Source organism: Gossypium arboreum, chromosome 3 (genome assembly GCF_025698485.1).
Source record: "Gossypium arboreum isolate Shixiya-1 chromosome 3, ASM2569848v2, whole genome shotgun sequence".
In the NCBI taxonomy this organism is placed as follows: Eukaryota; Viridiplantae; Streptophyta; class Magnoliopsida; order Malvales; family Malvaceae; genus Gossypium; species Gossypium arboreum.
The window spans coordinates 135,587,285-135,601,321 of record NC_069072.1 but is presented as its reverse complement, the minus strand read 5'-3'; the positions used below and the strand labels follow the sequence as shown (position 1 = coordinate 135,601,321).

The window sequence follows — 14,037 nt, the reverse complement described above, 5'->3', positions numbered from 1 at the left end:
TCAAGTTCGATATTCAGGATAAAAGAATTACAAAAATTATGTGTCAATAAAATAAAAAATTTGTTGAAATGTCATTAGATAATTGAAAAAAGACCATGTATGATGTGGTGAGAAAGGTCAATTAAATAATTTCTCGTTATACTGAGATGATGTTACGGGCCAATCGAATACCATTACTAAAATATTCTTTTACATATAAATTAAGTTATATTTTTACAAAAGTATTTTTGTCTTTTTATATAACAAATCAATAAAATCATAATGAGATTTATACTCACAAAATTATATATAATAAACAATTAACTTTACCATTATAACCAAAACATCAAGTAATTTTTATATGAAATTTTAATAAATATATTTATTACATCATGATGTGTTATAAATCTAGTTTTATTTAATTTCGTAAAAAACATTATTTAATATTTCCATGCAGGTTGGGAGTAAGAAAATTTTCTTTTTCTTCAAGTTAGGTTTGAATATTAGAATTTTAAATAAAATAAAGTTTAAAATGATGTTGAAACAATATTTATAACAACTTATTTAAACCCTACATACGATAATATTAAACACGATACAATTACACGTATAAACTTTACGAAAAAAATAACTAAAACGTGACAAAATTAAAAATAAAAATAAAAACATAAATATAATATGAATGTCTCAAAATCTATATAATATGAAACAAAATAAAATTAATTAGCCAAAAACATCTTACACTTAGAAATCTTCAATACAGATCAAAGCTCTAAACAAATTACAGTAATTCATTTACAGGCAAAAAGCTTTTAAACAAAATGGTAGAAAAGCATCCTAGTAGCTAATATATATCATCAAACACAAGTTCCTAATGCAAGCAAACGTTACATTTTGCAGTAAGGCTGCCCCAATACACTATCACAGGCTTCTCCATAGGAAAAAAAGATAATAAACATTCAAAATTATCTGCCTTTACGACGATTTTTCACGGCCGCACAATCCGGACAATACCATTTCCCTTTCGGTTGTTCTTTCAGACCGACACAGCCAAAGTGGAACCACTCTATCTTGCACTGTTAAAAGGGGGAAAGAGAGAGTTTTCATCAGATCAAAATTAGGAAGTGAAATCGGAAATAGTATCGGAGAAAGATATGTAAGGGACTCGGTTACGTACATTGGGGTTATCACATGCTACCATCTCTCCATAGCTAACTTGGTTGCACAAACAGTACGTCGGCTCATTAGGATCCACCGGCAAGTCTAATTCCACACCGGTTGGATTTGCTGCTGATGCTGCCACTTCTGTTGCCGCAGCTGCTGTTGCTAGACGTGTTCTACAGAAATACGTAACTCCGATGATATCATGTATCTAGTGAAACATTTTGCATATAGATGTAATAGAAGGAAGTAACAGGCGAAATTAAAGGAGCATTCCTTGAAGCATGAATCCAAAATGGATGACCATTGAACAACATAAAAGGAAATCTAATGAGCTAATGTATAATAGGTGCATACTTTTTACGCCCTCCTCTTCCACTTTCACCAGACCTTCCGGATTTAGTGGTAGCATCGGGAGTTTGAGTAGGCGATGCAGTAGCAGTATTCTCTCTTTCTGTTGAGAAAAAAAAAACATAATTAGAGTACGGTTTAAATATGCATTACAGAAGAGAGGCTTAAAGTAACAAAGGCTACGTTAAATAGGGGCGGAAGCAGAAAATTAACAACATACCACGCCGTAGCTCTTCACCAGACTTTTTCAAGTAGTGATCAAGTTGTTGTATATGTGAATCCACCTGAAACATGATTACATCAAGCACGGAACAACTAATAAGGCTCGAACCTAGTTCCATCCAGCATTGAAATCTTAATATGCTTGGTGTCACAAATTTGACAACTCCAAACATATATGAACAACCTAAGATAATAACAAATACTTTCTTCATGAATAGGAGAACCATCCACCATTTTATTGATATGATTTTGCATTTGCAACTCTTAGATCACTAGTTCATGAAACAGGGTAGGAAGAGGAAACACCGAATCATGGATACTATTACCCTCAAAAACACACTCATTCAGAAGATTGTAGGTAAAAGTATCATGAAGGACTTTGTTTAGTCAACTAGCATTTTGCCCCCTCTACTAAAAAAATGGGTAAGGTAGTCCTCGTACATTAGATCAAAAAGCAAATCGGTCATTTTTGTTAAAATTTTCATCCATTATACTGTTAAAACTGACATTATTGATGAAATAACCGGACACTGACATGTGTTGTGCCACATATACAATATGTTGACATATTGAGACCCATTTTTAAAAGTAAAAATGGATAAAATATTTTACAAAAGGACTAGTTTGCTATTTGATCTAAGGCACTAACTTACTGAGTAGAGGGGGCAAAATGCAATTACCTGTCTCAGTGATAGCCATAGCATATGAATCGGATAACAAAGTGCAGGGATCAAACATCAAAGTTCAAAGGGAAAAAGCCAACGCACCAAATCATATGCTTGAATTGCCAGGGCAACCTTTTCATCTGCAATCCTAACACTATGCTTTTGTTCATCAAGTGCTTCTTCGGAGAATCTAAGAAGCGAAGTATCAGGCGTAATGTTGCCAGCCCTCAAGCCTCGTTTCATATCCTCTATTTCTTGTTCACATCGTTGTTCATTTTGCCTAACAATTTCTGCTCATATCAATCAACAAAACAGATAGTATTTTACAACCAAATGAAATAGGATTTCACTTCATTTCATTCATTGGCTTTAAATTCAATATCTCCAAAGTTATCTGTTCAAATTAGATAGTTAACAACTTGAATTTAGAACATTTTCAAATAAACCCCCAAAAAGATTAAAATTAGGGTTTAAAGGAATACCTTGCAAACTTTTGTCAAGATCACGCATCAAAGCATATTTTTTCTGAAGAATATTGGGCAATGCTTCCAAGTCTGTAAAATTTCAATATGTCATAAATCGTAGCGGAAAATCCTTAATTAGGGCTCCTTTTTTTCTTCTCAAATTTAGACTATAAAAGATAGGAATAAAATGCGAAAGAAATTAATTTAGAAAAAAAATTGACAAAGGAGAAATTACCTGCTTGAAATTCATCAATGAAGAAGGACATTTTAGGAATTTAGTTTTTTTTTTTTTTAAATTTTTGCAATTGAATTTCGATGGGTAGTTTTGCTGATACGTTCCCGCCACTGCTAAAACAAACGAACTAGAAGCCTTAAGAAAAGCTGAAATTGGGTTACTTTTATATGCCGAATGACGTATTTAGCCTTCACTTTTCAGATACCTTGGAATGAACCTTGATTTATTATTCTAGTTAAATTCTGCCATTAGTCCCTGTACTTCAAAAAATTTATGGATTTAGTCTATATACTATAATTTGGTCATTTTTAGTCCTTTCACTTTTAAATTTTTCTAAATTCCAGTCCTTACTAAACGATAACCGTTAAATTCATTATGCTAAACTCTGCTATTTCTAAAATTTGATGTGGCAAAAAAATTATTATGTGTAATGTCATGTCAACCTGTTATTTTCAAATATTATTAATTAAAAATATAGTTTATGGATTAATGACGGTCATTTGTGCCAAGATTAGAATTTCAAATTTTGAAAAGTATAAGGTCTTAGAAAAATTCAATCGGAGAATATGAACTAAATTTACAATTGTTTGTATAGTTCAAGACCAACAATTGAATCTAACCAAATAGATTTAATCACTACTGTTTAGGTTAGGACTAAAATTTTAAAATTCATAAAGTATAGGGACTACAATTTACCAATTTAAAAAGTACATGGACTAAAAAGATATGCTAATTTGGAACAAGGCATGCATGATGAGAATTAGATTCCAGTGAAAGTTGGCTCCCTGTGGGTGCCTAAGATTGAGATGTATGTATTAAAAAAGGTTAGTATTTGGCATAAAAACATTTCTAGTTAAAAAGATGAGATAATTCTCTAAACACTCTTAAACGGGGTCATTGCCAATAGTAGAATGGTGGAGTTACGTTTAATTCATCAACTTCTATATTGCCATATCCCAATATCTTAGAATGAAATTGTTGATCGCATGACCAAAACTGTTACGACTAGATTCATAAGTTTACAACTATTTGAAGAATCTCCAATATCTGATCGCAATCATGCTTTTACACTTCTTTAGTTTTATGCTTAATGTTGTAATCGTTTAATATTGTTATTTTCTACTGAAAAACAAAGAAGTTGAACTGATTGTTGTAAATCGGAGAAATATAAGTTCCTTCAAAAGCAAGTAAAATCTAAGAGATGTAAGGCACAAGAAAGATAAGATCTCTTGACATAAATTTATATGGGGAGACCTTTCAATTCCTTTCATTTCTTGGTTAGCTATACAAGATAGGGCCTCAACTAAAAGTAGGCTAATTTCCTAAGGTTATCATGTGGATCATGTCTGTTGATTATGCAATGTAAACGGTTGGTTCGATTAATACCCAAATTAAATTATTTAAAATGTAAAAATATTTAATCGTTAATCAAATCAAATTTTTTAAATACATTAACGAACTAAAATATTTTGGTTAATTCGGTTAGTTAACCTAATTACTCAAAATTTATATTTTTTTTTCTATTTTGATTAAAATAAGTATAAAATATATAAAATACATTGCTAATGTTCGTTTTTTACTAGTTTAAAAACTTTAAATGGTAGTGAAAATTAAAAATAAGACATTAGAAACACTATATAAATCTTGAAAGTTAACAACCAAACAAGAAGTTAATAATTATATATAATATATATTATTTATTTACATTAATTGGTTAATTATGTTAAATACTTGATTTCAAACTGAATTAACCAATAACTGAAATTTTAAAAAATTATTAATCAACCTTCGACCAAACTAAATTCGACCACTGTCCAATTGACCGAATTAGTTCGATTCGGTCGATTAATTCGATTTTAACCGAACTATGAACGTCCCTAGAATAGAAATAAAGCATTGGGTCGAACTCTTCTTTGGTGTTAAGGTAATAGCTATGAATAGTCATCAACTCTCCTAAAAGGGTAGAAAAAAGTGACCTATTATGAGACATACAATGCATTATAGGCATATAATCATTATGCTTTAATCGGGTTATTCTATTCCATCTCTTAGAACAAAAAGAATTTAAATCGAAATACTTACCAGCATGTCAATACATTTATACAAAACTTCTACCCCAAGCATACATAATAAAACTGTAGACAGTCAAGTGAAATTCAATCTACAGAATATACGAATTCTTGTCGAAAAATATGAAGTTGGGTGTGGTGAAAATCTTTGCCTCCTACAATCATGTGCTTTGACTTTTTAAAACAAATTGGGGTTGTTTTGCAATTTAGTTAGAAGAATTGTCAAAGTATGTGAATTTGTTGAGGGTATGGAGGGCAATTTTTTTTGTAATAACTTATTCCCAAAAAATAGAAAAAAAAAAGTTGTAAAATTACATTTTTACACCTTGCATTTGAATAATACTTAACCATGGTGAATGATGGACAGGCAGCCAAACAGGGTCTTATTACTTATGGTAAAAAAAAAAAAAAAAGGACCGCTCCATTAACCCAACAAAAATAGATTTCAAAAGATAGCTACCAAAACTCAAAACCGCTGCCGCCACCGCCACAATGCATAACAACCACCAACAAACGCCGCCGGCATCGCCGTATAATTCTAACGCCGGTTCGACAACCACCGCTTCAAAAGACAACTCCAAAGCTACCGTTTGTATAATCTTAGCCACCTCTTTTTTTTCCTTCCTCTTTATCATCGCCCTCCCTTCCACTAGCCCAATTCGACCCTTAACCATAATCCGACCCGATCCTGCTCTTTTCCCCAATCAACCCATTTCCCTAACCGAGATCCCTTCCGCACCCACCCCTCCTTCCATTGCTTACTTCATATCAGGATCCGCCGGTGATTCGGCTCGGATCCTCCGGCTACTCTTAGCTTCTTATCACCCGAGAAACCATTACCTTCTTCACCTTGATCTATCTGCTTCGCAGACCGAGCGTGATCGGTTAGCCATTACGATCCAAGCGATACCCATTTTTAAAGCCGCTCAAAACGTCGATGTTGTAGGGAAATCAGATTATGCTTACCCTAGAGGGCCATCGGCAATCTCTTCTACTCTTCACGGTGCCTCGATTTTGCTACGTTTAGCTTCGGATTGGAATTGGTTTATCTCCCTCAATGCCGGCGATTACCCGCTTGCTACTCAAGATGGTAATTTTAAAAATAATAATAAATTTTTTTTTGGGGGGGGGGGGATTTAATTCTCTGGGTTTTGTCTTTTGATTGATCTTCTTTTCTGGGTTTTTGTTGATTTTGCAGATATTCTTCACATCTTGTCTTACTTGCCTAAAGATCTCAACTTTGTGAATCACACAAATTATATTGGCTGGAAAGAGTATGTTAACTTCATTTCCATTTCTTTACTTTTGCAAAATGCACATTTATATACAAAATCAAATTAGTATCGTTGTTAGAATTGGTGTTTCACATCAGTCATTTGTTCATTTTTAGTAATCAAATTATGATTTTGCCTTTAGAAAGCAACTTCATTGCATTTTAAGCAATTTCCTTTGGTGGTTATTAGATTGATGTGGTTTAAGGTGATGCATGTTGTCTAATATTTAATTTTATGTTTCGGGGTTTCATTTATTTAGGTCCAAGAAATTGAAACCGATAATTGTCGACACGGGGCTTTATCTTTTGGAAAAGGAAGAGATATTTTATGCTACTCAGAAGCGGGAACTGCCGACTGCTTTCAAGTTGTTTTCAGGTATGTGTTCGTACGTTTTTGGTTAATTCCTGCTCTTTATTCTTTTCATAATGTTTTAGGTAAATCGATGTTGCTAAATAAGGGAGCAAATATGAAATGTATGTGTATTCTGAGCTTCTTAATTATTGGATTAGATGATATCAATAAACAAAGATAGCATAGATTTTGAATGGTGGACCCTGCAATTTCTGAGTTGATTAAGAATGTGATTTGAATATATAGGTTTATATATTTGTGTGAGATCATAGATTTGCATAGTTTGTGTGAATGCAGTCGTCATTATGCTATTTCTTGATGGAATTAGAGTCACTGAGTGTATGGTGCTATACTGTATAGGTTCAAAATCTTATATCACCTATTAGAGGTACTACTAGAATGTTGTTTGTGGAGCATGCAACTCAATAGGACCAATCAGCTTGAAACCAACTCTTACTTCTCTGCATCATCTTATAGTTATTCTTCTAATTACTGTCTTGGAGATGTGACGAACATCAATTCATTTAGTATAAGCTGGTGTTTTCGTTTTTCTTGCGAGTTTAGGAGTATAATTTGACAGAGCAAGTGCAATGAGCATGTGTGTTCAGAATATCAAGTTAGGCCATAGATAATACCTAGTAGGTTAACGGTGGTTCCTCATGGTGTTAAGGATGCATGCAGGAATAGAATTTCATATGGAATGCATTAATTCAATCCATTTTCATAAAGGCTATATAGTTTAAAGAAACAGAGGGAGGAAGGAGAGATAGTCCAGTTTAGCATCGTCTGTGGTTTACATTTATTTCAAAGAACAGAAATTTTGTAGAAATAATGCTGAAAATTTTTTTTGAAGCCTTTATTTCTGAACATGGATATCCTCGTTGCCGTTCTATAAAATCCTGTCCAACCTTCTGCTTTGTGTAGTTGGTTGAAATTATTATGGACTGCTCAAATAATACTGCTAGCAACATTTTTTTTTATTGATTGTAAATACTCTTCTATTAAGTTAAATCGCAGTAAATACTCTTTTAATGTAGTGTGGCCTGAGCTAAATGCATAAAGTAAGGCAGTTTTGTCAGTGTTCTGCGGAACTGTGAAGATGGATTCACTAGTGAATGGCCTTATGTGCTATTTACCCACTAGCTCCATCATGCATGTTATGGATTGAAACCATTTCTCAATTATGCAAGATTAAAGTTATAGTAAGTTCGTCGTGGGTGTCCCTTTTCTTTGGAGAATATCTCTATTTTTGAAATGCTCATGTGGAACATTTCTATAAGGATCATTATTCTAGACAACTGCTACAACATAAAGTTCCTCATTTTGCCAAGAGTTACTTTTTAATGGCCAATTAGCTCCCTGAAGATTACTTACTTTCTTAATTATATACTGTTGCAGCCATGGGAGGTATTATAAGCCATTTGTTTTGCTGAGATTTTTTTTTTCCAGCAAGTTGTGAAATAAAACTAGAGATCTGGTCTTTTTGCAGGTTCTTCGTTTACGATGTTAACTCGTAGTTTTGTTGAGTTCTGCATCCTTGGTACCGACAATCTTCCGAGGACTTTGCTCATGTATTTTACAAACACGCCTTATTCCTACTCCAATTATTTCCCTACTGTCCTTTGTAACTCTGACCAGTACAAGAAAACTGTGATAAACCATAACCTACAGCATGTAGCCTTCAACAAAACCATTTCAACAAAGCCTCTCTCACTCAAGCCTGAAGAATTCGATGCTATGATTCAGAGTGGAGCTGCTTTTGCGACACATTTCCAGTTTGACAGTCCAGTACTCGACCGTATCGACCGAGAAATTTTGAAACGCAGCCCCGGAAAAGTTGTACCAGGTGGATGGTGCTTAGGTGAGCCTGCCAATGACACATGTTCAGTTTGGGGAGATGCCAGTATCTTGAGGCCTGGTCCAGGAGCAAAAAGGCTCAAAAAGCGAATTGTTGACTTACTTGCAGATGATAAGTATCGATCCATGCAATGTCGAGATGAATGATGTAATGGATCAATCTACATGGAGATATATGAAATTGGGGAAACAAAGAGGTAACTGATGCTGATCACTCTTAAAATTTGGCCCTTACATTCTTTATAGGAGTACTAAAATTTTATCAAGCATCTAGTTGTACCATGATTGTTGTAAAGTAAAAGTTATAATTCATTTGTTCTTGTACTCGACATTTTTTATCAGCTTTAGAATGTAGTTTCTATGGTTAACATGATGGGATTCTATTTATATGGTTTAATTCTGTGTGCTATGCCCCATTCTTTGGAACTTTGAAAATTTTCAATGTTTACCACTCTTTTGATATCTTACTTCTAAGCAAGGCTTGTATAAGGGGGACGGGGAAGGGGATGACATGGTTTGAATTGTGTCATTTAAGTGTTGTTATTATTTTAATTTTTTTTTAAATTATGTCACATTAATGTTTTTAATAGTAAAAATAGATGAAAATTTTAACTAAAAGAACTCGTTTGCTCTTATAATAACCTAACTCGAGATTAATTTTGGATTTAATTGAGAAAAAATTGAACATCAGAAATTTTGGACCGACAAAAACGTCAAGTCCATAGTTCATGTTATTATTATTATTCATTAAAAAACAAACAAACAAACAAATATTGAAGGAAGAAAATTGTAGCAAAAACATGTCAATCATGTCTTCAATATTTAGCTAAAAGCTACAAAGAAATCATGTAAGTCCACATATAATTCTAAATACAATAAACCGTTCTAGGAACTAACATGGCAGCCTCTTAATACCCCTAACTGCAACATTTTGCCCTAATTGTTTTCTCAGCATTGTATCACAACATTTGCGCCGGAAATTAGCCCGACATTTGCTCTATGTTCTGTATAATCAATCAGAAAACTCCAAAAAATGTGGCCACTGCAAACACAAGAAAAAGCGCTCCGCCCAAATAACCAACCTGATCGAACATACAGCAGTTCCTTAGTAAGTCAAAATGAATGTACCTGAATATGTCCGTATTACTATAACACGATGGAAGTTTCGGGTCTTACCAGTTTCTCAGAAATATAGTTGGCAAGAAATGCTCCTCCGAGAATTGCAATTGATGTTGCGAGTAGGTGTCCGGCAATGGCTCCACTTGCCACACCCCATGGTGACTGTAGAGACAAGGTAGCCAAGACCGTTGAACTATTCTGATTTAGAAATATATATATATAGAGAAAATAAGAAACGAAGTTAGTGAAGTTGCACCTGTGCGGCGCCAAGCGCGATTGTTGCAAGCATTGAACGGTCTCCCCATTCCTAAAAGTTATAGTAAAGTTATAAATCAGGAGTTATCGAAAACAACCAAAAGTACAGCCTTTTGTTTTGGAGAGAGAAAATGAGGATAATGAGATGCTTACAGCGAAGAACACAAGGCTGAATGACTTCCAGACAATTTCGAGTGGATTCGAGAGTTGTTTTGATGCCTGAATACGTTAAAAATAGAAGTCTCTATTAGCTTTTTCTTTTAATAAAATAAGACATGTGAAGCAGCCGATTACCTTTTCTTTCACGAGTTCCTCAGCTTCAGCAAACTCATCTAGTTCAGGGCCTCCCTCAGCACCTTTCTTTGCTGCCGTCGGTGGAATGTCCCATGCATCTTTTATAGATTTTAAGCCAAAGAACACGAGAAGAGCTATTGCTGCATATTCTCCGAGCGGCAAGGCTGCACAATAAATGAAAAGCATTAATGTGCACATCAGAAACTTTACAATAGATACATTCATTACGAAAAATATATAGATTCAAGGGTAAACAAACTTGATAATACATCATGAATATCTTGGGCTGAAGGAAACAGTAGGGTTCTATGTTTCTCTAATTCCTTATTTTGTTTGATGTGCCCTTGTCCAGCACATATTCAAACATAGGTATAGGAATACAATCCTCGAAGGACTGCCCGAATACACGGATAAACTTAGTGTTAGAGACACATACCATAATCCAACACTCACGCTTAAGCGTAAGTAACGAAGGTGTAACGTGTTAGACAATTTAGCATAGAACTATTACATGCAAATGGCTAAACAGTTGGTTGAACTAAATCAAATTCAAATGAATGTTTATATCTATCAAAAGGCTAAAAAGAAAGTCGGCACATATTGCAGTGTTAATACAACTTCTATGTAGAAGCCAATATGCTCATAATCGCACTTCTTAAATCATCGAAAACAGCAATTCTCATTAGAAATTCTTGACGAGACAAGGGAGATGTGAGGAGTAGGAACTTACTGGTTTGGAATTGAGCAGGGACTGACAGAAAGATCCGTCCGATTATTACTGACAAGATTGTCATAAGAGAAAGAGCACCCATCGAGCCCAACAGAACCTTTCCAATGATTTAATAAATGTCAAGAAAATAGATTTAGTCCAAGAAAGAAAAAGCGTTCAGTAATACCATAAAACTGAAATTAATGAATGAATGGAGGCACGCATAGATAAGCATTTAGGAGAGAAAATACCAATCCTTTCTCGTATTGCATGGCCAAGAGTGCAGCGATGAAAAACGTCTGGTCAAGAGATGAAAAACATAACTTGAATATCAGGCAAAGGTTTCTAAAAGCACAATCAAAAGCGTATGAAAAGAACAAAGATTTATATTCAAAAGTATATGTTCAAAAGAAGAGTCAGATCCATTCAATCAACATAAAAATGAAATGGAGTAATAGGCCTCGAAAAAGGACAGAGAGACAGGACAACAAATATTTATCTATAAAATAATCATAAGCCTTATTCAAACTTATCGGCTTTTGCAACATGAACTTTCCACCTCAATCCATCATTAGTTAGGATCATTCTCGGAATGTTTCAAACATCGGACCATAGCACTAATGAGCAGCGATTAACAGGTGAAAATACATGAAGTTATTTACGACAAATGTGTTACCTTGTCTCCGATTTCAGAAACAAAGATCAATGTGAAAGCAGCCGTGAAGCCTGATTTTGCTATTGCTGCTAAGAGTGATGCAGGTCCACCTTTTGCAAAGGCAATTAGTGACAATACTAAAGTACATCCCAATAGCACACCAGCAACGGAAAGAGGGTAAGGAATTTGACTCAGAGGCTTCAAACTGCAAAAATGAATAGTATTAGATGATATATAAGACATCAAACTAGAACCTCACTTCATCGTAAATTTATGAGCACTTCGGTTCATATATGTTGTTACGTGAAAAAAGCTATGCATCTATTGAACCACGAGGAAAAACCACAATAGAACTATAGAGAAACCGAAATGCTGTTTGAAAAGTCCAAAATACTAGCATCTACCGGACATCACTTACGCTTCTGATGAACTGTCACTGCACGGGCCCTTCACAATACTTTGGTCTTCTCTTTCATCCTTATCTTCATAGCCCCCGGATCCAATACCTACATTGGATGCTCGTGTTCTAAACGTGCTGCACGTTGAACTCAACCTTGATATTTTTCTACATTGTACTAGAAAAAAAAGTTACAGAACAAGTTAACAAATGCTGCTGTGTCTAACAAAACCGGATTAGAATCAGTATCGTGTACGGACATAAATATGAATGCACAAAGAGTAAAACAGTAGTAAAACTGAACAGAAATCAAAACTATGTAGAGCAAGCTGATAAACAGGACATGATTCGGTTACCATAATATCAAGCCAAAGAAACTGCTAAGAGCATTTTGATCCTTAAATCTAATCTTATAATCAAAATTCAAACTCCAGTAACATAAACTTCAAACAAAGGCATCCCGAGTGCAATGCAATAAAACAATAGCCTAAGAGAAGGGGTCGTAGATGTTGAGACTGAACCCCGGATTTGCAGCCTTGTTGAGGTGACTGCATAAACTAACTAATCTAAGCTCTGGGATTGCCGGAAAACAATCTTTGGATTGCTCACTTACTAAATAAATACAATACAGAGTTCCTTTCCAAAGTTTTTTTTTTTCACAAATTCATAAAAATTTGGAAGATTATCATCGGTCGAAACTCGAATATAACCCGAATTCATCTCGCACCTTATCCTCAAAAACACAATCAGAGACCACACAAAATTCCAGTCTATTTATGCATAACTTTAAAACTGGTTCATTTAACTCCCACTTAGCTCCAAAATTAAAACCTCAAAAACACCAGCTAAATTCATACCCTGGTTTCATCTAACAGTTAATTTCACTAATAATAAACACCCTTCCAAATCTATTCAATAAAAATAAACCCTAAAATTCAACTTAATTCATAAAAATAAAGCCACCCAAAAAGATTCCATGAATCCCATCACAAAAAAAAAAATGTAAAATTCACCAAAAAAAAGGGAAGAAGATAGAGAAAAAAACTTACATGAAGGAGAAATGGGTAGTCTTGAAACACTGTCAAAAGATGGAAATGAATCCACAACAACCAATAAAGGAAGTTTCCTTCTTGAAATCACTGGGGGTCTATGATGGATAACCAATCTCTGCATTTTAAATAGTTAGAAAAAAAAAACTAAGTAAATTAAAGTATATATATATATAAAATTTGCCTTCTACAAGTTCATTTCATCTCTTTGTTCTAATTCTTGAATACAATGAAGTACAAGAAAGTATCTTTTGGGGCCTTTCTTTTTTTTTTTTTTTTTGAAGAATCTGGAGCGAAAAGAGTTGATGATAGAGATTGAAAAAAAAAAAGAACAGTTGTTTGCCTGGTTAGAAAGCTTTGGTTTTATGCCACGTGTGTTTTTGTTAGATAAAAGGGTAAATTTCCCAGCAGGTCACTTTAAAATAGCATTATTTTTATTTTGGTCACTCTAATTTTTTTTATCAACTTAGTCACTCTAATTAAGATGATTGCTCGAATCGGTCACTGTCGTAAAAAAATCCATTAATTTACTAACGGATTACTGACATGGTATTTTTTTAAATTTTAACTAAAATTAGAATCTCTTTATAACGTATTTTTAGTAAAACAATGAGCACAATTTTTATATTTTAAAAATTATTTTTAAAATTTTCAATTAAATATTTTTATTTTATTTTTTCCGAGAAAATGAAATCAATATTTATTTTTAAACCAAACAGAACATAAGGGCTTTAGATCTATTATTTTTCTTATTGATTAATTGCATTTAATGTACTTAAAATATAGATTAATATAGATTAATATTTTTAATTTGATCCTTAAATTTCAAATTCTTCTTATTGAATGCTTAAACTAAAGTATCATTCCAATCAAGTCTTTCCATTAATCTTGCCCTCTCCCTTTGTATTCTTTTCATAAAAATTTAATATTT

The 14,037-nt window shown here is 33.6% G+C and overlaps 3 protein-coding genes across 3 annotated transcripts; 1 reads left to right on the top strand and 2 right to left on the bottom strand.

Annotated features, from left to right (window-relative positions):
- Window positions 1–674: 674 nt before the first annotated feature.
- Window positions 675–3,249, bottom strand: LOC108475940 (PHD finger protein ING1-like). The gene is made up of 7 exons (XM_017777944.2): window positions 3,078–3,249; window positions 2,861–2,932; window positions 2,481–2,668; window positions 1,712–1,775; window positions 1,498–1,594; window positions 1,157–1,316; window positions 675–1,055 (listed from the first exon to the last, which is right to left on the bottom strand). Exons 1-7 carry the CDS (start codon window positions 3,106–3,108, stop codon window positions 945–947), a joined length of 723 nt encoding a protein of 240 aa, XP_017633433.1. The 5' UTR covers window positions 3,109–3,249; the 3' UTR covers window positions 675–944.
- A 2,234-nt stretch (window positions 3,250–5,483) lies between these two features.
- Window positions 5,484–9,090, top strand: LOC108475316 (beta-glucuronosyltransferase GlcAT14A-like). Its single transcript, XM_053026024.1, has 4 exons — window positions 5,484–6,236; window positions 6,345–6,420; window positions 6,680–6,795; window positions 8,261–9,090. Exons 1-4 carry the CDS (start codon window positions 5,639–5,641, stop codon window positions 8,773–8,775), a joined length of 1,305 nt encoding a protein of 434 aa, XP_052881984.1. The 5' UTR covers window positions 5,484–5,638; the 3' UTR covers window positions 8,776–9,090.
- Window positions 9,091–9,308: 218 nt separating this feature from the next.
- Window positions 9,309–13,445, bottom strand: LOC108475939 (protein PAM71-homolog, chloroplastic). The gene is made up of 10 exons (XM_017777943.2): window positions 13,107–13,445; window positions 12,079–12,235; window positions 11,682–11,865; window positions 11,257–11,304; window positions 11,027–11,123; window positions 10,297–10,460; window positions 10,156–10,221; window positions 10,004–10,054; window positions 9,805–9,909; window positions 9,309–9,710 (listed from the first exon to the last, which is right to left on the bottom strand). The coding sequence occupies exons 1-10, from the start codon at window positions 13,228–13,230 to the stop codon at window positions 9,645–9,647; spliced, it is 1,062 nt and encodes a 353-aa protein (XP_017633432.1). The 5' UTR covers window positions 13,231–13,445; the 3' UTR covers window positions 9,309–9,644.
- Window positions 13,446–14,037: the final 592 nt, after the last annotated feature.